Below are 25428 nucleotides of genomic sequence, written 5' to 3' on the forward strand. Positions count from 1 at the left end.
ATTTCAAAACTTACTTTTTGTCACTTAACTGCTCAGAGTTTTACATGGGAAATTAATTAATTTCAGTAGATCTACCCTGAGTAAAAATTTGTTGAACACCACCCACTGGGTTGTAGATCCCAGGATCTGCTGAAAGAAAGGTTCTCCTCCTTCTGCAGCCAGCTGAAATTTTTCTCCATAGTGTTGAGCAAAGCAGGGGCTTCCAAAATGGTGTGGCAGGTTGCAGGTGGGACAAGGAATATTGGAATAGTAATATTCCAATAAAGATGCTTTATGTCTTGACAGAACAGACCTGTAGCATAAGCACCTCATATGCTTTTACAGCACAATTAACAAAGAGTTTTGGTGGTTGGAACAACTACCTTTTCTTTCGCTTACACTAGTTGTCAGCTCTGAACGACTGGATAAACCATTGTGGAAATGAAGCAAAATGAATGAAAGAAGCCATCCCCCACTTCTAAGAATGTATGAACCACAATGAAAAACAAAAATGATTTTGTATTTGAAAAATGCCAGCATGCCAGTTACTTCTTCTGAGGGAAGTAATCATGTTTACAGTGCCCGTTTCACCTCTGCAGCCCTCATGTTTTTGTTCTAAATGGGTCTCCTTGTGTTGCAGCCAAACAGAGAGCTATCCTCTTTGCACAACACCTACACCTCATCATTAATAAGCAGCAACTGTAAAAGGACATTCACGCTGCAACATTTTTGGGTCCACAAATGTGTATAAATACAGCGCTTTACTATGGCTCTCTAGAGGCAAGAGCAATTAGATTCATATACTTACTGTAATTAAAGTTAAAGCAGAAGCTAATTAGCAATGTTGTGTTTACTTTTCTTTAAAGAAAATAAAGATCCTAGAGTCAGACACACAATATATATATATTTAAATTTAATGATTGCAGGTACCCACAACTATAATTCAGTCCTTATATTAGTTTCTTCGCTTGTTCATAGCCCTTCCTAGCATTTGTTGGTAGAAAATGTGATGGAAATCACTCTAGCTTTAAAGGGAAGTAGAGGAGTCATTTTTATGCTGTGAGATACGACAAGGTATATGTTCTACATTTTCCCCCTAAATCAATTCTTATTGAAAATAATTAGCCTTTTGAGCTCTTGACAAAGCATGGCTCCAACCTTGTATTGAGCTTTAAGACAGGACAGTGGTCTGTTTAGGTTCAGTGTTGTCTGTACTATACTAGCTGGGTTTCAGACAGGAGTCTTTCCTAGTCCAGGGATTAAGCTTTGGGCTTCCTTCATCCTAAGTATCTGTTCCACCACCAAACTATACCCACATCCTTGTGAAAGGTCAATTAAGAATGCTAGGGTCAAATGTCTGTAAACATGGTTGGATAGCACCATCGACCACAGCAGGGTGTCCACAACCCATGTGGTCTCAGTAAAGGATCTGATTTTGTGCAACTAATAGTGATCCTTCATCCATTGCATTGATGCACATCTTATAATAAGAAACACAATGATAAAAGGGCATTTGAGCAGCAACTGGGAATGCTGTGATGTTCAATATGAAAGCTCAAGGAAGAGAAAATCCCATTTCCTTGTCTATTTGGAAAGAATTTGATGAGCCATTAGCTGGGTTCCCTATTGCATTGATTGTCCCTCCCCCACTCCTCAATACCCCCAATATCCACAGTTGAAAAAGCAAAGACAGCTTAATTTTCAACTTATATTTCTTTCACATGAATCAAGAGAAAACCTGGGACATTAAAACACCATTTATAGTATTGTAACCAGTGCTGGAGGAAGGGTAAGGTTACCAGACGTCCCTGTTTCCCAGGGACAGTCCCCGGATTTACAAATCAGTCCCCTGACAAAATCCATCTATTTAATAGGAAGTTGAAAAGTGTCCCTGGATGCATTGAGAAAAATCTGGTAACCTTAAGGAAGGGGGTGCGGGGTGTGTGGTCTGCCCCGGGTGTCATCACTGAGGGGGGGTTTTGACAAAATGACAAAAATATGAGTTTTAAATAATAATAATAATAATAATAATAATAATTGGGCTCATGAAACTTTTAAGTTCAGTCAACAAACGTAATGAAACACGGCTGGCACGAGGTGCCACACTGCGGGGGCCAGCACTTACTGTGGGGCCTGCAGCGTGCCCGAGCCATGCGTCTCTCCTGGGAGTGATGTGGAGGAGGAGGAGTTTGGATTTGATATCCCGCTTTATCACTACCCTAAGGAGTCTCAAAGTGGCTAACATTCTCCTTTCCCCTTCCTCCCCCTCAACAAACACTCTGTGAGGTGAGTGGGGCTGAGAGACTTCAGAGAAGTGTGACTGGCCCAAGGTCACCCAGCAGCTGCATGTGGAGGAGCGGGGAAGTGAACCCGGTTCACCAGATTACGAGTCTACTGCTCTTAACCACTACACCACACTGGTGTGGTGGTTTGGGCGCCTGCAGGCTCCGCAGCGTGGGGCTTGTGTCTGCCCACCGCCTCTTTCTCAGCTGCTCTCCAGCTGAGGGGGAGGCGGCGGAGAGGCTTGATGCAGTGCGCCCTGCCCCCAGCTGCAGGACGCATGTGCCGCACTGGGCACCCGAGCGGCTAGCTACACCACTGATTGTAACCCCCATTTGGCTAAAATGCAGCAACCCACATTTGGCTAAAATGGAAGAATAGGGAGCTTCCTGTTTGATTACAGAATTTGTTTGATACTGCTGTAAACTGATTTTTCAGGGGCACATAGAGCTGTATAAGAAAGGTATGGGTAGAAAACCCTCTTTACATGAAAAGAACTCTGCTCATGCTTCTCTGATTCCAACTCGTAATTTCTTGCAAGATACAGTTTGTCACCAGAATGATTCATTCCAGGTCTCCAAGCATAAAGGTCTGCACTGGGAATTATGTGGCGCGATGACAAAATCAATTTATCCATCTACTACCCTTTTTGGATCCTAGCCCATGCCAGAGACTCATTTGGTTAACCTTTAAAGCCCCTTGCAAATGTTCAAGGGAAGGAACTTTTAAAATTACCTACTGCAGAAAAACACACACACGGGTGTCCTGTTTAAAATTTTGGTCACTTAAACAATTCAAAGAAAATTTCACAATTTCCACAAATTGCGTGGGACGTACCCATTTAAGTAAGTACTGGGTCTTAAGCACTGTTAACACTCTGACTTCAAAAAAGGAAGGACTGTGGAAAACAGTGGTTACTTTCTGGTCTATCATATTTTAAATCAATTTAAGTGACAATCACTGGTTTACGTGTCAAATCGTATAGGAAGAGGGGATTTATTTGTGTTGATAACATCGGGAAACACAGCACATTTTATTGGAAGTTGCTTTTGCTGCTCTATAGTTTGCTTTTCATCTGTCAAGGGGTTACATGACAGGTATGTATGCGTTTGTGTGTTCAAGCTTCAATGTCATTTTGGTCTCAACATTGCTTCAGGTGCAATATATTCATTCCCCCTTCTAAACAAGTACAATAAAGGATATTCACAGGAAGAAAATGCAACAACAAAAAACAACCACCACCAAACAAGATAGCTAGATGTGCCTTAAAAACACATTTATGCATGACCAGTTGTTCAAGAATGTGAAGGGGGTATATCCTAGTCAAATGTGTATCCTATCAACAGGTAGGTAGCCGTGTTGGTCTGTCGTAGTCGAAACAAAATTAAAAAATTTAAAAAATCCTTCCAGTAGCACCTTAGAGACCAACTAAGTTTGTTATTGGTATGAACTTGTATCTGAAGAAGTGTGCATGCACACGAAAGCTCATACTAATAACAAACTTAGTTGGTCTCTAAGGTGCTACTAGAAGGATTTTTAAATTTTTAAAATTTTGTTTATCCTATCAACAGCAATGCAACACGTAAATATCCTCACACGGGGATGGATTCAGACTTTGCTTTCCGTGAACAGGCTGTCACTGTTGGAAGGAAGATGACTTTTGCCAATTCACCCATCCTCTCTAGCTCCTCAACTCACAGGCAGAATTTGGTGTTGAGGGCTGCAGCAGGAGATCAGCAAAAGTCACCCTCCCCTGTCTCTGTGAGCAATCTCAGGACATGCCAGAGCTGTTCCATAGATAGCAGTCTGAAGCGATGAAGGAGCTAAAGTACGGACTAAAGAGCAATCCAAATTAGAGGGCAAACCAGAAGGCAGAACTGGGGTGGGTGGGTGGACCAAGAATCACAACCAAGAAGCAATCCAGGTCAGAGGCAAAACTAGAAAGCATATTCAAGAACAAGTCAAGAGTCAGCACCAACCAGCAATACACACAGGCCTTGTTGTTCAAGCAAAGTTCTGCTGAGGCAGGAAGTCCTCTTATGCAAGAGCCAATGGCCAACCTGGGTAGTTTGGAAGGTTCATCCCTGAGAAGCTCCAGAGGCACTGCTTGCCACATGGGGTAAAAGGGCCAGCAGTTTTATGTATTTATTTGTTGCACCCACCCTGGGTATTGTAACAAAGGGCAGGATACAAAGGAGCCTGCTTATGTCAGTTGTATGACTAAGATAGTATTCTGAGGCCAGTTATCATAGTTCTTTCTTTTTCCATGTTATCTTAATTACCTTGTAAGCCTGAAGGCAGAGCCATATTGCTTGTTTCAGGTGCTTGCCGTATTGCTTATAGAAACTGCTTGTATTTTTTTTTTAAGGTTGCCTTCCATCCTGCAATTGCTCTAAGTGTGGAACTGCAAAATATAGGGGCCAGGAGCTAACACTACTTATAAAAGAAAACTGATGAACATCAAGAGCCTGGGCTTGAATAAACCCCTCTGCTTGCAAGCAAGTGATTTTGGTCATAGAAATGACCAAAATTGCACAGCAGTTCCAGTACTACAACCCCCAATGCTATAATTGTAGCGAAACACACACACACACACACACACACACACACGGCCTATGAGGTGCAATATGTCTATAGCAAATGAGGCACTAACAGCTAATAGCAACAGGGGAGACAAATATCAGTATTAATGGCACTCATACAATTTCCCATTATCTAAGTGTATCAGGTCTGTGTGTGCACTAAATGCGATGCATTTTTGTACAATCTGTAGCATTCTGGGGATATGTTCATGGCTCCTAGTTCCATGATGAATTACAGCGTCCCGTCCCCCCCAATAGTAATAATAGCAGTACTACTACTAATAATTTTGAACTGCAAAAATTCGGCATCTTTCAACATTGCTGAGTAAACTGACTGCATAAGCGATGACTCCATAAACTTTAGGAACTCATTTATTATGTTGCTAGATCAGACACTGCATTTATTCACACAGTGCATCTATAAAACTGAGCTTTCATTAGAGTCATGGGGAGGCCCAAGCCTCTTTCTCTTCACTTGAGAAGGTGAAGCTCAAGAAGATAATTAAGCATGAAACAATGAGGAGGCTTGCTGGGTAAGCAGTAGTGTGAAAACAGTTACTCCTCACAAAAGAGGGGAAATTAGCTGGCTGGATAAAAGAGGAAGTGTCAGACTGGAAGACTGGAAGGAGGACTCTGCCAGCATAAGCGGGGAGAGCTCGATGCATCATTAATGCCATTTTTTTAACACTTAAGCTCCACAGCTGTCCAAGTCCAAACACATTCAAATGCCACACATTCAGAGAAATGAATATGCCGTGTTGAAATTATTTCCCTTAAACTTCCTATGTTCATCTTTCACTCGTTGCAGCCAACTGCCAAATGTAGCAGGCTCTCAGTGGAGCATCTTTGTTTACAGAGTCAGTGCAAACAGAGCCTTCTAAAGAGATTCAGTGTCCTCATTATATTATAACAAACACATCATTTTTTTACATTGTAAACACCAATATTTCCAGGAACAGAAAGTTTGGTTTGATTTTGATGCTTTCAAACTGTGCAGTTTCATTTGTGATGTGCTGTTTCCTTTCAAAACTTCCCTTCTCCAGAACAGTGTTCCCTGAAGCAGCCAGGATTTTTTCCCCTTTTTTTGGCAGAGGTTCAGGTGCACACAGTGCCAAAAGAAATAGAATAAACAAACACTGCTTAATGCAGCTGGCTAGGTAATTTACATATTACTGCACACCAAATATGGAGACCTGAATATGGATTAGAACTCCTGTGATGATACAAATGCTGTATAGATAAAGAAAATGAAAAATTCTACATAACCATCAATTTACCTTTCTCGGGAGTGACATTTTACTGTGAAATATATATAGAAACAGATAGGAAAATTAAAATATATATGGGGAAATAGGTACACTGTAGATGTTTGTGTATATGCTTATGTCAGTCCATCCATCTAATTACACACACACACACACACACACACACACACACACACACACTCTTAGGCAACAATACACAATTCTTATTTAGGCATCCTCTCTCAAAAGTGTATTTTTTCCATAGACAAATGCTAAAGTGCAAAGAAAATAAATATCAAAATAGCTAACATATGCTGGACTGTTTTGGCATATTATAATGTCACAATAATTCTGAGTGTTTACTTGATGCAAACTTAGCTAGATGCTAAGATGTCCTGCTATACTAGGCAATGGAAGTGAAAATACAGGAACCGTTTACTCATGTTTTAGTACACTGGTATCTGCTTTCAGAAGTAAGAGCTTCAAAGTATCCTCAATTTTGTTGTTTATGTTTAAACATACTGTGAGCATACCCCTTGGCACAGATTAAAATCAAAACTGAAGTTATACAACTGAGATCAATAGAACTCACTCCAAAGCAAGTGTGTGGGAGGGTAGCAGTTTTTCTAGCAAAATTCAAAATCAGAGACATTCAAAACTGTAATTCAAAACAGTTAAACTGAAAATTAGAACCTATGACCTTTTATGAAGGTATTGCTATCTAACAGACTCTCTCACAGTATTAACAAACAATAGACTACAAAAACAGAGACTCCTACAGTCTAAATAAATGCAGTGAAGTCTCATTTATAGACAAATCATTGTCAGCATTATAGAGAAATGTCATTGTTATTTAGGCTGCAATCCTAACCCCACTTATCTAGGAGTAAATACATTAGAATTCAATAGGACTTAGTTCTGAGTAGGTCAGAATTGTGCTGTTAATTTAGTATATGTGTGTGTATATAGATATATAAATTGAATCAATTTTATCTTCCTGCTTATTTAAAAATGTAACACCCTGTACTGTTTTCTCCATACAAACTGAATCTAACAGGTATACCAATGGGATAATTCAGCATTTTAAATCCAGTTCAGATTAACAATAATTGGTGAAACTGGTACACCTGCATCAGGACCACCAGACACCTTCATCTGCCCCACCTGCAACAAAACATCTCTCTCTCTCATATCGGTCTCTACAGCCATAGCAGGCGCTGTAACTCTCCAATGGTTTGACTTAGCCCCAAAGGTGCACCCTTCCATTGTCTCCCAAGACAGACAGGTGCCAACAAAATATACTTAAAATGTGGAATAGTAGTCATTGTAGTAGCAGCAATAGTCAAAGGCCTAAAACAAGGTCCCAAGAAGGTAAATGAAAAGAATTCAAACATTTTATAGACAAACATTCTGATCCAGAATGATATATAAATTAATAGAAAAAAGTTTCTACTTGTGGATCGACTCTACTGTGGGCAAAACAGGGTTCTGAGGTTAGAAAGAAACCACTCTCTCATATTTAAAGTGTTTTCTGTGCCCCTCCCCCAAAAAATCCTGTGGACACACATGCTCATGGAAGGCTTATATCAAGTATCTGGTATTAATGGAACATAAATGGAGCAAGTAATTTCCACAGGATGCTGACTGTGTTTTCTTTCCTGATTTTCTCACCAGCTTGCAGAACGAGGTCTATAGTAAATTCTTATGCTACTTCTTTTGCCATTTGTTCTTGCTTCACAAAATAATTATTTAGTTTGCAATTAGGCCATTTCAGATGCCAAGTGCTGTTAGTATTGAGTGGTGATGTGTATCAAAACAGCAACGTGATAACTTGTGCATCATTCTTCTATAGGTGATTTTTCAACATGTGTAATGAGCATCATGCTATTGATTTTTTTTAAGCACTTCACCAATGGGAAAGGCAGAGAACAAGGACACTTCATTGAGGGCCAACTTTATGAACAACTGTTTTCTTTCCCTAAAAGTGTCAGGGAAGCACAAAAGAAGAAGTGGATGAGGATATCAGCTTAGCAGGAATGCAGCATTTTAGCACATTTTTGTTTCCAGGTTTGCTTTCCATTCATTAAAAAGAATCTGGATTTTTTCCCAACCTCCTCTCAAATGGTACTTTCAGCAACCTCTTTGACTCCTAAGAATAAGCATCCAAGAAAAAGGCTTATGGAAAGCAAATGCTTGGTGTTGTTTTTTTTAAAGTGAGCTGTCTCACCACCACAGATTTTTCCAAGTTCTTACAACTCTAATTAAAATGTGGTAATTGGTTATGTTACCTCAATTACCATGATGCATGGACATTGATGCAGAGTGACACCAATTGAATCCCTTGGGTGTTATACCCTAAGGCCATCCCATTTATTGTGGCCTTATTATTTTCAATTATGTGGCTGGATGTACAGCATACTTTCAAAGCCAATGCACATGGGAATTGAGCTGGACACATAGTACAGTGTACTTACAGAAGCGTTCGGCAGCTGAGGAAAATTTGCATGATGGAAAGGAAGCATTTCTCAAATCCACATGAATAATCTAAGTCAGAAATATTGCAGAGAGCCAGGAACAGACTTCAATCAGGCAGGCATCCCAAACCTAAATGATACCAACTCAAAATGTGGCAACTAACAGCTTCTTCAGTTGTGTAGGGGGGGGGGAAATGAACAGTGGCCTCTTATATGTGACAGATTTCAAGGCAAGGACAGTGAATTCACAGATAATGAATGGAAAAGAACAACAGTCTCTCTTTTGGAAGAGCTGTTTTGCCTAAACCCTCATTTGTAACCCTGGCAATTCTGCTTATATGAGCAGCTTCTACAAGGAGAAGGTTTTTCCTGGGAAAGGAGTGGGACCAGGGGAAACCGCTCAGACCTGGGTCTAGAAAGCATTGATCAAGTGGAAAACTGCTTGGACCTGAGCTTCCTAGGTATGGGACAAGCAGCACTGTGGACGAGCTGTCAATCTTTTTGTTGGCAGCTGTGACTATGAGTATATTTTTACTAGCTTAGGTTGGTTAACCAACTGCTTCTGTTCCTAGGGATGAATACTATGGTTACATCCAAACTGGATGACTATAACAAGCACTAAACAGGGCCGCCTTTGAAAAGGGTCTGGACACTTCTGCAGGGACAGAATTTGGGTAGAGCCGCTACTAGGAGAACATTACACCAAAACCATATCCATGCCGTACATTTAAAGCACTATTATACAACTTTCCCGCCATGGCTTTCCCCAATGAATTCTGGGAACTTTAGTTTGTTTAGAGCGCTGATAGCTGTTAGGCGAGCCCTATTTCCCTCTCTGAGTTACAGTTCCCAGAGTTCCCTGGGAAGAAGGATTGATTGTTAAACCACTCCTGGAATTCCATTTCATAGGCAGGTAGTCTGAATTATTCACAAATCCTTTTCACTTAATCAAATGAATGAATTAAATGAAATAAACTTTATGCAAATAGACTTGACACATGACTGGATGGGGAAAGTGTATTGGGGATTGCTCTAGAATTTTAAGGAAAAACCACAGCAATTCAATGCCAGCTTTCATATTGACATACACTGACAATATGAGAAACAAACTGTCTTCTGCTATCAGTTCTAGAGAAACTTTATGTTTTGGGGGAAACTGTGGATCTTTGTAAAAAGATCTTTTAAAAGGCAGCAAAAAGTTCTTTTAAAAAGCTACTAATATATATATATATCTCCAAGCTCTTTACAAATAATTTCAACATAACCCCCGAGCATGAATAATACGTTGCCATTAGGGACCATGAAAAGGAAAATGGTCAAAGGAAAATGCTGATAGATGTATTAAAAGAACAGAAGAGGGAAGCAACTCCTGAACTTCCGTAACACATCTAATCAACCAGGCCAGCATTTGCACTGTCAGTGACTCTTGCCAACACCGAGTCTGATGCCATCAGAGATGTAAACACATCCCATTTGTTTTCATATATTACAGTATATTGTGGACAACCTCAAATAAAAAAACTATATACTTGTTTCCCGGGGATACCATTCATGTGCCAAGACTGGCACACCATCAAGTGCAGAGAGATAGGCAAAGCAGAGAAAGCAATCTTGGGATCAGCCCAAGAAATGACTACACAGGAACTGAATGAAAGGAAATGTTGTAGCATGCCAGCTTGGAATTGGGAGACGGCAGGGGAGGGAGAGAAAAAGAATGCAAGAGAGACTAGCTAATTTCAGTTCCAACTACAGCATCCTGATTCTAAGAACTCTTTTTATCATCTAAGAAAATGGTAGATTTGGAAACTAGCCCTGTTTTCATATGGAATGCATATGTTCGTAGCAAGAGGCCTCCCCAAAACGAAAAATAAAACCTATATGGAGAGTTCTTAATGGCTGCCATTTCTCACCAGTTGCATTCCCTACCAGGTGAAATGTAATTCAGTCCAGCAAAGAAGTCTAGGTTACCCCAGGCAAAGTGGGAACAAAGCAGTGTGGAGCTTGTGAAGTTCTCTGGCATCCTGACATCAAGAAAACACACAGTGCTTTTACACTCCCCCTACCTCACCTCCCGATCGATTCGTATCCAAATAGAGCCACAAGACTACTTCACTCCTGCTGCAAGAGCAGCACTAGCCTTTAATTAGCACGTAGCAGCTTATTTAGAGGAACGGCAGCTAAACCCAGCAGCAGCAGCTCGCATGGCAAAGATGAGAGTAGCTCCGGCTGCAGTGGCGCTTTTACACGTGTGTTCAGCAGCCTGCAGAGCTTTTTCACAGTTGCCGCTTGCCTCTGCTTCAGGCAAAAGAGAACAGTTGGCACCAGAAGGTGAAAAAGTGAGAGCACAAGACAACAAAAACAATACAGCTTTTTGCCAACTGCTGCTATTTTAAGAGGAATAATGCTTCTGGATCAGATGGGCAGTCTCTGCACCACTACCCTGTAAAGAAAGGACCAGGGCAAGGTCCTGATTTGGCTCTAATAGAGGGATGGGGTCCGACAAAGGCACCAACACACAGCTGCCCCTGTGGTGTTCTATTTATGTCATGAGCTACTTTAGGAATGCTGCTAAAAAAGCGAGACACTTTTCAATCTGTCCATTGCAAGCAATGTCAGAATTCCACAGGTCTTCAAGGAAAGGTTGGACGAGCATGTATTGAGGATGCTTTAAATATTGGATAGCTTGTCTCAGGACAGGCTGAAGTAGATTACATGTAGAACAATTCCAACTTTAATATTTTGAATCCATACAAAACACTTATATCCATAATAATAAAAATTCCTTCCAATAGCTCCTTAGAGACCAACTAAGTTTGTTATTGGTATGAGCTTTCGTGTGCATGCACACTTCTTCAGATACCATTATTTCCATAGTACTTATTCCATGCTCTCTAACTTTGTTTGGCAATAAGGTTGGAACTGATGCGCTAAAGCACATAGATGCAGACTAGTGCTGGACAAACGGGATGTTCAGAATAAGTCCAGGGGCTGCTTTATAGAGATCTAGACAAATGATTGAAGTGTATCATATTACAAACAACAATACATGTTTGGGTCTAATCCAGAAAACCATTGACTATCCTTATCTGCCATTGATTTCAATTCCACAAAATCCATTCAGTGCCTTAAAAGGGTCAGAATCTATGTGTTTAAAAACAGAACTTGAGTTTGTGCAACGTGTTCATAGCCCATTAATCAGCTGGTTCCATTGACAGGATCATTATATGTTTGGGGAGAAAGGTTCAGAAGCCTAATTATTTGGCTAGCTGTTGCGCCTTCAGTGAAGATATCAAGAGGAACAAGGAAGGATTTGAAGGTGCTGGGAAAATTCCCCACGTGAATGCATTTGAAAGGAAGGAACATCACTTACGGAATGCTTTGCCAACTTCTTCTGCAGTCTAGTTTGCCACTGGACAGCTTGCATGACGATGGCTTCCCACCTCCTTTCCAGATTTACAATTATCAGCTGCATTGACTGGTGATCTGCGTTCAGGTTACAGGTATCCTGGTCATTAAGGAGGTGCTGGCACAAACGCAACACTGAGCCCACGCCTCGGCGTCTCTGCTTAATTTCGCAGCAGAGGGACTGTGGACAGAAGAATGTTCAGTGTCAATGCACTTTATAAGTATAGGTATAAGTATAAGAATTCAGCAGTCACTTGCAGAGTCCAGTGTTGCTGCTGCTTTAAGAATATTATGCAACACCATACCTTATAGCAGGGGTTCCAAAACTGTGGTCCATGGAGCACAAGTTCATGAACTTCATTCAGGTGCTCTGCAGCGCATGAGCGTTCAAATTCATATTTGTATTTGTACTGCTTATTTATTATCACCCCAAAAGCCCCTCCATGAACAAACCAGGTAGGCAGTCAAGAGCCCCAGCACTTCCTCAATTCAACAAACAAACAAACAAACAAACAAACAAACAAACAAACAGGATGAGAACTAAGCGGCCTCAGCCCTGTATACCTGAAGGAGCATCTCCACCCCCATCGTTCAGCCCGGACACTGAGATCCAGCGCCAAGGGCCTTCTGGCGGTTTCCTCATTGCGAGAAGTGAGGTTACAGGGAACCAGACATAGGGCCTTCTTGGTAGTGGCGCCCGCCCTTTGGAACGCCCTCCCTTCAGATGTGAAGGAAGTAAGTAGCTATCTTATCTTTAAAAGACATCTGAAGGCAGCCCTGTTTAGGGAAGTTTTTAATATTTAATGCTGTATTGTTTTTAACATTCGATTGGAAGCCGCCCAGAGTGGCTGTGGCTGGGGAAACTTAGCCAGATGGGCGGGGAATGAATAAATAAATAAATAAATAATTATTAATCCCTCTCCTCTCCCAATTTTCTCACAATGTGCAACAGCCCAGATTTAGCCTTTCCTACAAAGAGAAGTTAACACTGCAGCCAATGCCAGAGCAGGAAAAGACAGCAAAATTAATGCAACAGCAAATGTATCTTCTTCCACCACTACCAACACAAACACACACACACACACACACACACACACACAACTTTCCAGCAGACAGCAAAGCAAGCCAAGAGGAAGCCCCAGCACTTCTTCCCTTCCCCCTTTCCAAAAGGCAAGTTGTGAAACTTATCGAATGCCAAAAATACAAGTGTCTAAAAATAAAATAAAATCTGAGGCCCCTTTTGAGCTTGAGGCCCCAGGCCAAATGGTCTTCCCCACGCCTGAGAAGTCCTCTCCATATGAAACACATATAGTACTGAAATTTAGAAACTATCGGTAGAATTTACCATGACACCTTTTTAAAATTAACACTGCAAACATATAGGAATATTGAAACACTGCCATATATAAAAGACAGAGGGCTTGCAAAACATGGACCATATTAGGATCAACCAAGGTTCACAAGGCAGGGTACCAGCTTTAGAATTACCGGTACATGCAACTCTTTGCTGGTCTGAGTGTTTGTAGGCTCTAATAAAGGTATGATTTCAGCACTTCCACAACTCTCTGAATTTTGGTATAACAGGCCAGCAAAACTTTTGAACAGTTCCATATGTTATAGATTTAAATATTTTGAAGTTGATTGCATCGGAAAGATGTGGGATAACAGAGACATTTCAACTTGTAATTCAACCAAGGAAACATTTTCTTTCTTTCTTACAGTTTTCACACACCCGTGTCCCTCTGTTGCAAAAAAATAACACAACAAGAGCCCTGCTGGAACAATCCAAAACGCCATCTAGTTCATCATCCGTGTCATGGGCCCTTTGGCTCCATCAGGATCTGGCACGGTTTGACAGCTCAAGATGAAGACGGTGGAGAAGCAGGTGGAGGGCTGGAAGTGTGGCAACCGGGGATGGAGGTGGGAGGTCCTCCCTGCTAACTGTTGGAACATTTTTGTAGCTTCCATTAAAATATGAACCTCTTGGCCTACTCATGTACCTTGGAATCTTTATTTTTGGACCTTATGCTTGCTGCTGAGCCTGAATAAAGATCTCTTTCTTACTTGCAAGTTGCATTTTGTTTTTGTTGTGTTTTGGGACCTGACAATCCTGTTCTTACAGTGACCAGCCAGATGTTTATAGAAAGGCCAAAAGGAGGACCTTAGTTCAGCAGTGTTTGCCCCACTTGTGACCCCCCCAGCAACAGGTATCCAACAATGGAGGTAGAACAAAGCCACCATGACGAGTAGCTAGTTCTCTTTATTCTGATCTGTCTGCCCTATGGCTTCCTTTGTTTCTGTGCTGTTCTGAGCAAATCTGCAGTCAACATTACAGTGTGTTAAGTGCTTTTGAAGAGAGACACCAAGGGGAAAATGCCACCACAAGTGTCTAGGAAGATGTATTCTTCAGCCTAGCCCCCCTCCCCTGCTCCCACACACTGTGTTTCCTTCACTGAGTTGCTGTGGATCTAGTATCTTCTACCATATTAGAGCACGGAAGACTTCTTCACATTCAGGAGCTTACTAGGCAATTTAAATTGTGCACCGTGAAAACATCTGTTTCTCTCTGCAGGATGCTACAGATGAAAGTACATAACCCCATGAGAAAAATCTAAGCTATCACCCTAGCATTTTAGGTTTCCTTTTAGGGAAAATTTGGTAGCAGCGGGATGGGGGTAGGGAATTACAGTTAATAAGAAAAGCCTTGTGAAAAATATCTGAGCTGTTTAGAGACGCTGGTAACTGAAAAACATGGACTTCTTTGGGTGCAACCTCCTAACTGACACTGCTGTTTCCAAGAGGAAAAGCTAAATATTGCCATTGTTTAAAAATAATAGTAAGATTGCACTTAAATACATTTTCTGCATAAGAAAAGTAGCTCTCCCTCTGAAAGTTTTCTGTTTCCTAACCAGTGCAAAGCTGAATTCCTAAAGCAAAACAATGGTGTTAATGTCTAATATCTATATGTATACATACCTTTTTATGCCTTTGGGTAAAGGGGAAGTTGATTGTTAAACTGAAAGTCTTCAACAAAAAAATATGATTATATCCATAATATAGCTGGATTGCTTACTAATCAGCTTGCACTTCCACAATTTGAGTGTTCTAGCAGTTAACAGATTGCTTATTAATGAACAAGGGTAAACAAGACAATGCAATCTCATTTAAAATGGGTGTTTTAATGCCTAAAAGTATTTGTGTTCAAAATGTTAATCCCAATAAGATGTCATTAGAAGATGTCTTAAAATGATTAAGTGCATTTCATTGTAAAGTAACACTGCACAGTTTATCAGCAGGTGGACATTTTATACAGATGTTCTACTTATTAATAAAATGCGTCCTATAACTGTTTCAATTGCCTTACTCTTATAATAGCCAAAATCCCATTATTTCTGGAATGAGGGAACACTCTCCCCTTAATATCTCTGAATTTTAAGTAAGTTGAATGACAAATTTCAAAACCACTATTTATGCCAAAATATAGCCACAAACTTTATTATTCAATTTATAGCTGGAATGCATTTTCTAATGTTCCTTAAACCTGCCTGTATTTACTTTCCTGAAGTGTATTGCTAAAAATTCTCCAGGAACACAAAGGTAATATCAAAGCTAGAAGCGACTGCAACTTCCTCATTCACAAACCCTGCCAGCATTTTACATCACAAATTTGCATACTAGCAAATCAAATGTTGCTTCAACCAAGGAAACGTTGGTGATACTTCCAAGCTCCCCAATCAACACATGCAAGGCTGTCCCATTCTTCCTAATTTTTCTGCCTTGCACAGGGCTGTGTTCACTTCAGAACTGAAAATGTCGCTAAAGCCTTACTGAGACTGGGACCTCCAGACCTGTAACAAAGCTGCTTGAGGGGATTGTGGGCAAGTGGTTCATAAATGGTTCCAACAAGTGATTTTTTCTGGGGGGATACAGGGGTATGCATACCCCTAAACATTTCGTGAATCTAAGTGTGGCCTCACTGAGGGGCAGTATTTCTACATGAATAGGAAAACGAGAGTACCCCTAAACATTTTTTTAAAAGAAAAAAAGCACTGGTTCCAACCAACCAATGCTGTCCATCATCAGCTTCTACTGTGAGTCTTTTCAGAATTAGACACTGGAGAGGTAGAGATACGCCTGAGTAAAAAAGTTGCATTCTCACCCGGACATTAGAAGATCTGATATAGAGGTAAATTTGTATAAGACTGCAGCCTAAGGCTGTTTCATAGTCTCTAATACATTGGTCCCTGTACGAAGTCTAGAAATGATTTTTTAGGAGATTGGACAGTGCAGTTAGAAAACTGGGATGTATAGGTTCCATACTAATTCCATGTTCTTTTATGACCAGTTATCTTGATAACATCTACATCTATAAAATTGACTGTTAATGAAAGCTTTCCATAAGATTCTTGAGCATGTTTCTAATTCTTCCTGCTGGCTTGGTGAGCCCCATGTATTAAAAATTATTGTAGATGCACTCTGTAAATGATGAAAAAATAAAGTTTTCCATTAGAGACTTGAAAAGAACAACTAGCAATAAGTTATCTCTCATAATAATAATACAACCAAATGCCACATACTAGAAGTGAATGATGGCTTATAATCTTCTAAAGAAAACACTGACGAATCTGTCTGTTTTTTTAACTGATTCCAAACTTAAAAGAAAACGTTGCCTAAAATAATCGCTGAGCTCAGTTTCTGGTGGTGGAACCTAATCTATATAAAGCTAAATATTCTATAAGCATGCAGTGAAGTGCAAAAAACAGCCACTGAAAAATGACATGATTAAATGGCACAACATGCAATCATTTGCTTTCAATTATATCAATGTATCTTCTTCCTTCCGAGGAGTCAGGCAGAAATATTGTTTTTTAAATGCCTCTATTAAATTGGGCACCAATAATAAAATAGATGAGAGTCCTAATAAGCTCATTTGCGTAACATACATCATACACTACAAAACTATTCTCTCCAAACAGCTTTGCTCATACATTTGTCTCCTGATTGTCATCCATCTTGCCTATATTACAAGGGTGTTTTTAAAGGCATACTGCTGCTTTCATGGCCATTCATTGGAAACCCTTTGTACAACTTTCCTGATTAACCTTAGTGAGGATCTTTGATGCTAATTATGGGTGGGGGGAGTTTGGATATAATACACTTGCCGTCAGATTTTATTAGGGTGACGGTCGATGGAAAATCTCAGACTGACATTTTGGAAATATCATCTAATTGCAAGTCAGAAACATAGAATGACAGTTTAAAATAGATTATGAGTTCTTTCAAAATAGGGCACTGGTTCCCTTCATTTAAAAACAATACCTTTTATACTATTATCCACCCAATTGCTGCAATGAGCGTCTCCCTTGCCAAGATTCCTTTTTAAGAGTGTGGCATCTCACTGACAAGTTTGGAAATGGCATGTGACATTTATTATTAAAAATATCCACACTTCTAATCAAGAACTTATTTTCCTTTTCACTCTACTTACATGTGAAAAATACAAGGGCCATCAAACAAATTTCTTTTAAGTATGTTTCGATTGTTTAGGAAATTCTGCTTGACTCATTGGTATGCAACCTGAGTGACTTTGGCACTGAGTGACTCCTGTCAAATTATGGGCTTTGAAATATACATACAAATACATTATCTTTAAATTACTTGAAAACAATTAAATTTCTCGCATTGCTAGCCAATGAGTAGCACCTGTATTTATTCCAGCTTGACTCCAGCAGTACAGTATAATAAATAAGTCAAATAATAAGCGCAGAATTTATGCCTCTTTACATGTTTTTTGTCTATAAAGCTATGATTATCTAAGCATGACATTTTTTAATTTCTTGGTGCCACTCCTTATGCTGGGTTAAGTACTTTAAAAAATGTTTGTTCTTTTAAAAATATAGTTCAGGGTGCTGCTATTTAATCCCTGTTCCTGTGTAATTAGTAATGCATAGTATACTTCTTTTCCTAAATTAAAAACACTATTAAAATTCCAGTCATATAAAACAATATGAAAATTAAGTTATTCTGAAAGGAAATTATAATAGGTTACAGATTGCTTATATCATTACTGAAATGCTGGCATCTATCACAATGTCTCCCTGGAATAAAAAATGTGGGTTTGGCAATAATCTCTTAAAACATAGCCATTATTTTAAAGCTTCTGCTATCCCAAGTCGAAACTAGCTGGCAGATACAGGAAGATTTTAGGAGAATGGAAAGTATTGGGATAAGGGATTAAAAACAACAACTATTTAGATCCATCTTACTACTTGATAAACAAATTGTATGTATTGTTCTACCAGGTGTAACATTCCAGTTTTCTCCACAGTTTTTTTAAATAAAATTAATATTTGGTAGGCACCTTCATTGTACTGTTTTTGATGTCTGTAAAAAACCTTTTTTGTTTAGGCAAGCTGGGTGGCGCTGTGGGTTAAACCACAGAGCCTAGGACTTGCCAATCAGAAGGTCGGCGGTCCGAATCCCCGCAACAGTATGAGCTCCTGTTGCTCTGTCCCTGCTCCTGCCAACCTAGCAGTTCGAAAGCACATCAAAAAATGCAAGTAGACAAATAGGTACCGCTCCGGTGGGAAGGTAAACGGCGTTTCCGTGCGCTGCTCTGGTTCGCCAGAAGCGGCTTAGTCATGCTGGCCACATGACCCGGAAGCTGTATGCCGGCTCCCTCGGCCAATAAACCCCAGAGTCGGCCACGACTGGACCTAACGGTCAGGGGTCCCTTTACCTTTACCTACTCAGATATGTAATTTCATTACAGTGGTACCTTGGGTTAAGTACTTAATTCGTTCTGGAGGTCCGTACTTAACCTGAAACTGTTCTTAACCTGAAGCACCACTTTAGCTAATGGGGCCTCCTGCTGCTGCTACGCCACCAGAGCCCGATTTCTGTTCTCATCCTGAAGCAAAGTTCTTAACCTGAAGCACTATTTCTGGGTTAGCAGAGTGTGTAACCTGAAGCGTATGTAACCTGAAGCATATGTAACCCGAGGTACCACTGTATGCACATTTGCTTTAAAACTGTTGATTTTATCTATTTTTAAATTTGTGTTTTATCTTGTTTTTAAATTTTTACTCTAACAGTATGTTCTTATGGATACTTTTTATTGTTTTATGAGGTTTTTCTGATTAAACAGTCTATAAAACTTGTTAAATAAAAAATAAAAATAAAATTATGTTCCTCTCACCACATGACAGGACAATATAGACAAATGGCTTGCCTAGTGACTACTTACTACTTAACAAACTGTCATCTTTAAACCCTATGGCATTGCACAGTAAGCAATCTCACATTGACATAACTGCTATAATAAGTAATTTCAAAATTTGAAATGCTTGAATTTTCTTGATTCAGAGTAAAGTGAATTTTATTTCAAATATTTGTGCATGATTGCAAGTGACCATAAACGCCTCGCCTTGCTTTGAAGATATTGTTGGAGAGCTGGACTCACCAGGCATGTTATCAAGATTCCCTGATTCTGGGAGTCAACTGGAAATAAGAGAATGGAGATCACTAAACATCATGAGAGGGCTAGAGAAAGGAGCCTTCAGTCAAAGAGTTTATTAGTAGGAACTGCAGGCTATTACTGTGTAGAGGTCAGTGACCCTTTCCCTAACCTGAAACCTTTTGGAGATGGCAGGATGTGACCTTCATCTAGAAGCAAACATGCAACTGTTGACTGGTTCGCCACTCCCATTGTTCTCAGCAGCCTGTACCATTAACAGGAGCATTTAACTAGTCCACAACCACATATGGTGCTGGTTGAAGCATCTCCTGCCTTCACTGCTGCCCTCCAACTGTCTCTCTCTCTCTCTCTCTCTCTCTCTCTCTCTCTCTCTCTGTGTGTGTGTGTGTGTGTTGATGTTCAATCTGCCTGCTCAGTGGGACCAGATGCCCTCAGCAGGGTAGAGTCAGGTGTTATCAACATACCAGTGATGCTGCAGTCCAAATCTCCAGGTGACTTTTCCTTATGATTCCATGTTGATGTTAAAAATGTGGGAGGAACATGAACTCTTGTGGTTTGCCATAAGCTAGTGGTCATGAGAGATGTCCTGCCCTTCCCACACCGTGGTCTGAAAACATTTGTCCAGGAAATACCAGAATCATTGTAAAACCAAGCTTTCTATGCTCAGCCCAGACAAGTGATCCAGACGAATACGACAACTGCTGAGAGGTCCAGGAGGACTAAAAAAGTAGTAGTCCCTGTGACCATCCTCTGACTGAAGGAGTGTTTCCACCCCCATCGTTCAGCCCAGACACTGAGGTCCACCTCCGAGGGCCTTCTGGTGGTTCCCTCACTGCGAGATGTGAGGTTACAGGGAACCAGGCAGAGGGCCTTCTTGGTAGTGGTGCCTGCCCTGTGGAACACCCTCTCATCAAGGAAATAAAACAACTGTCTGACTTTCAGAAGACATCTGAAGGCAGCCCTGTTGAGGGAAGTTTTTAATATTTGATGTTTTATTCTGTTTTTGATCTGTTTTTAATTAGGAGCTGCCCAGAGCGGTTGGGGAAACCCAGCTGGATGGGCGGGGTATAAATAATAATGATAATGATAATGATAATGATAATAATAATAATAATAATAATAATAATAATTGTCATCCACTAGAGCAACCAAGGCTCTTTCTGTCCCAAAACCAGGCCTAAAACCAGACTTGAATGGATCAAAATAATAGGCATCATCCAAAACCACCTGGAGCTGAGATGCTACCACTTATCCCAGCACTGTGTATTATGAGTGGCAGGCAGAAGGGTCTTTCACTTCATCAGTTGCCTTATTGATTAAACAATTGCTTCACCCTTTAGTTCCACAGCAAGTTATAGTAAGGTTACCAGATTTTTTTTCAATGAATCTGGGGACATTTTTCAACTTCAATGGATTTTGTATGGGACTGATTTGTAAGTCTGGGGATTGTCCCCGGGAAATGGGGACATCTGGTAACCTTACGTTATAGCATCTAAATCATTACCTGGTTGGGTGGCTGAGATAGCTTTGGATCCAAGGAATCCCAGCTGTTTCCCTGTTCTAACTCAGCCTGCCCACAAACTTGCTGCTGACCCATTTTCTCTCCCCGCCCCGTGCAATCAGCATTGGAATCTGTTGGGCCAGAGCATTGGAGGTTTCTCTGACCCGACATTAGATATCTGTGCCTGGCATTGGCGAGGGAGTTTGATATATTGTATGGTCTTTGGGGCACCTTTCCAGGATCCTTAGCATTGCAGCCTTAACCTTCAGAATGTCATCAGAACTTTTTGGTGTGGTGTTTTTTTTTTTAAATGCACTGCATGCTCATATAAACTACTTGTGATGTGTGCTGATTCTTGTTGCTAGTGCTAAAAGATAAAACTTTTAGTGATAAAATTTTTTAATGATAAAACTTTATAGCATATAGTTTATTATTGCTGCATCCTGCTTTATTAGTTTACTGCTTACTTTTGATCTGTTTATATGGTTAGACTATAGGGACAATTAGGTCTAAAAATGAATGTGCAGGGATGCTTTTGCAGTTGGGTGGTCAGCCAGCTGTGATTCATTTAAAGACTCTCAGGGACACTTCAAATGCTACATGTTAGTGAAGAACATGGGTAGGCAAGCTAAGGCCCGGGGGGCGGATCCAGCCCAATCGCCTTCTGATCCGTGGACAGTCTTGGAATCAGTGGGCTTTTACATGAGTAGAATGTGTCCTTTTATTTAAAATGAATCTCTGGGTTATTTGTGGGGCATAGAAATTCGTTCATTCCCCCCCTCCAATAGTCTGGCCCCCCACAAGATCTGAGGGACAGTGGACCGGCCCCCTGCTGAAAAAGTTTGCTGACCCCTGGTGAAGAAGGAAGTCTGGGAAACTATAGACAAATATGCAAGAGTGACAGTCATGCATGCACCTATATATTCCTGCTGCTTTTTTTTGTAGTCTAAGATGTGCATTTCATCCACCAGACGAAATTATGTGTCTGACAACAAGGGAGAAAGCCTTGTCGGTGCTGGCATTCCTATTGTGGAATGATTTCCAATAAGTAAGGGAGGCACCAATTCTTTTATAATTCAGGAGGCCAGTGAAAACCAAATTGGCCACTGAGTAACTCTTAGAGTTTCATAAGTTTATAACTGTGGAGATAAGTGGCCCTTCGCTGACCCTGGTCCCAATCAGTGAAGATCAGAACTACCATCCTTCCTCCCATCACCCTATTCACCAAACCCCGCAAAAGCCCAAAGAGTCAACCTAGCAAAGCAAGGCATCCAACATTCAGATGGCAAGATAAATTAATATTATGTGACAAGTTATGAGTCCCCCTCTTAAAGTGATTCATATCTCAGTGTACTGAAAAATTAGATTTGTGTGATTTAAAACAGAGTATGTGTTCATGCGTTTGTCTGAAAAAAGTGGTTATGTGAATATGCCACAGATGAAGTTAAATTCCACCTCAGTCACCTTCTTTGAAGTCAAGGCATATTGGGGGATTTGATCCAAGTCATACTCAGAGTACACCCAATGAAATTAGCAGACTTAATTGATGTCAGTAGTTCTACTATGAGTATGACTAATGTTGGGTATCATTCACAGTTGTAATCAATATGCAGATTGGCTACTGTAACTCTGTCCACTGGCATATTGACTATGGTATAGGAGGTATTGGAAGCATCGTCTGCGCTGCAACAGTTAACGGGGCAACTCGACTCATATCGCGAAGAGACATCTCAGAGCGCTTGCCTGCTAGATCTGACAGCTCAAAAAGAGGACATGACTGTATCAAAATATTAGAGCAAAGGTGTTGCCATAGCACAAAGCATAGGAACACAGAGCTGCTTGCTCCCTCCCCCATTTCCCTCTTATGTATGCTAAACTTATGCAACAGTAATTCATGACTTTAGTTCCTAAAATCACACAATGAGTCTTCATTAAGCTGGATGTTGTATACGGAATTCAGCAATGAATACAATGAGACAGTTATAAGGAGTTAAGACGTAAGGCTGGAATTATTCCGATCCTTGTAAATGCTTATGTACAGAAAGATTTATCCGTAAAATTAAGTTCTATGATTGAAAAAAACAGCGTCTCCATACAAATGTGCCGGAAGTCTTTACAGTGCCCCAAAATCCTTTGTTGTTTTTGCTGCAACACAGACTAGCATGGCTACAAATGGAAAGAAATGTGTGCATGGCACACGGGCTTAATACATACACTTGCTTAAAATTTTAGTTTACTCTAAAAAAGCAGCCCTAGTATCAATGCTGTGGTGTTGTTGTTGTGTGTGTTTTATTACCTTAAAGTATTGCAGTTGTTTCTCAGCATTCATTGTTCCTTCGCTTTCTTGCCTCAGACAGGAATTGAAGATAAAAAGCTCGGTATCTCTCAGCCACCCTTTCAGCTCTTTGATCCTGACCTCCAGCTGCCTTACCAGGCTTCCGCTTTCAGGCGAAAGCAGGTCACGTGCACCTAGCCCACTGTGTCCTACCATTGTGTCTTGCATCTTCTCTCCTAGGGTTTTCTAATGCAACAGAAAAAGAAACCGTAGATTAATCTTACGTTCCAAAGCATACACACCTGATACCTGACCATCTATATCATTAACTCTATACAGTCAATATTACAATTGCTTTTGTATGTTATTTACAGTGCAATCCTACGCATGTCTACTCAAAAGTAAGCCCTTTGGAGATTAGTGGTGTTTACAAGAAAACAGGTATAGAATTGTAACTTAAGCATCTTACTTATTCTGGGTGGACACAGGCAACCCCTTAGCTAACCTATATAACCTCTTGATAATCCAGTTGTATGAGTCCATAGAGAGAACTAAATTAACATGGGATGAGTACTCTCACTCAAAGGTAGTTTGGTCAGGAATATTAGCCTGACCAAGTTTTAGCAAGAATTCTGCACCATATAGGGTGCATTTGTGTGGTCAAATGGTCATTGCAACCGATGCTCTGCTATCTTAATATATGAAAAAAGACTTCATTTGGATTTGTCCGACAGATCGTAAGTAAGATTCTTTGGCTTGGATCAGCATAGAATTCCTGCTTTCTCCTTCCCACTGCAGATCCCTGTCACCCCTGAACAGCCACTCCCAAGGGCTGGAAGACCTTCCAAAGTGGTGTGGGATGTGCTGTGGGTGGCTGCAGCACTAGGGAACAACAGGCGAAAATTGGGAAACCACACAAGTGCTGTCCCTGCAAAAGCATTTTGTATCTAAGACTGCAATCCTAACCCCCCTGGGACTAAGACTATTGAATTCAATAGGATTTATTTCTCAGTAGACATGGTTGGATTTGGGCTGTTTAAGCCGATAATTTCTTAGCAGCACATATAAACAAGACGTTCCAAATTGTTTAGTGATGATGACTTCACTTGGTTCACTCGGCATTAATCTGAGTTTGATGTAATTGGTGGGCAGGTGGGAGAAGGAATTTTTGGGAGAGGAGTCCTTTCCTTCTGTAGGGCACTTTGGAACTGAGAAGTTGCCACTGGGTTAATATTATATTTAGCTGCAGTATAATGTGTAGTTTAGTTCTGCACATATAGAATCATTGGAGTCTTCGGTAGTTACTGGCAATTTTGGATCAAGTTGAAATGCTATTATGGTCGTACCTTGGTTGTTGAACGCCCTGGAACTTGGACGTTTCGGCTCCCAAACGCCGCAAACCCGGAAGTGATTGTTCTGGTTTGTAAACGTTCTTTCGGAACGTGAACGTCCGATGGGGCTTCCACAGCTTCTGATTGGCTGCAGGAGCTTCCTGCAGCCAATCAGAAGCCGCAATTTGGTTTCCCAATGTTTTGGAAGTCGAACGGACTTCCAGAAAGGATTCCATTTGACTTCCAAGGTACAACTGTATTCTTATATGGGTGTAGGTTTGTTGCCAACGCAGCCCTAAGCAACTGTTTCATTAATGCCATGATTCTCACTTGGACAGCAGGGCCTTCCTCCTCTCCTCTTCCTCCTCCTGCACACAAGTTGCGCCCTCCTCAAATCTGCTCCTAAAGGTTGGGGGAGGAGGGGGAAGTCCTGTCGCACAAGTGGAAATCCTTGCGCTAATGGAATGATTACTTAGCCCCACATTAGATACAAGTCATAGTATTTTGCAGGTATCTCTTCATACTATCCACAGATCCCCTGGTTTATGAGGATGTTGAGATGGAGGACATGGGAGTGTAGCAAAGTAGAGTGCAGCTGGCACTCACCTTGTGCCAAAGCTGGCTAACTGTGGCCTGGATCATTTTAAAACAGCTGTGTCAAGACAATGATGTTACAAAAGAAAACTTTCATCTTTGCTGTCATTGCATATGCAAAGCAGAGTCTGGCACAGATTTTTTTGTGTTTGTGAGTAAGTTAAGTCTGGTGCAGATTTTATGCACCTGATTGACTATTTTTTTCTTTGCTTACTGTAATAAATTTGTTATTTATTTTGCAGATAAAACTGCTTGCCTTTAGCTTGACTTGGAGCTGGCTTAGATA

General features: G+C 40.6%; 1 protein-coding gene across 3 annotated transcripts in view; it reads right to left on the reverse strand.

The window, feature by feature from the left end:
* The window catches only part of AKAP6 (A-kinase anchoring protein 6), a 241769-nt gene that overhangs the window by 12966 nt on the left and 203375 nt on the right, over window positions 1-25428 (reverse strand). For all 3 annotated transcript variants that reach the window (XM_080977407.1, XM_080977406.1, XM_080977405.1), the window contains exons 11-12: window positions 23239-23463; window positions 11930-12145 (exon numbers count right to left, since the gene is read on the reverse strand). In XM_080977407.1, the coding sequence (XP_080833533.1) occupies window positions 11930-12145; window positions 23239-23463 (441 nt within the window). The remainder of the gene's footprint in view (window positions 1-11929; window positions 12146-23238; window positions 23464-25428) is intronic.

Source organism: Podarcis pityusensis (genome assembly GCF_964106645.2).
Source record: "Podarcis pityusensis genome assembly, chromosome: 1".
Classification (NCBI taxonomy): Eukaryota; Metazoa; Chordata; class Lepidosauria; order Squamata; family Lacertidae; genus Podarcis; species Podarcis pityusensis.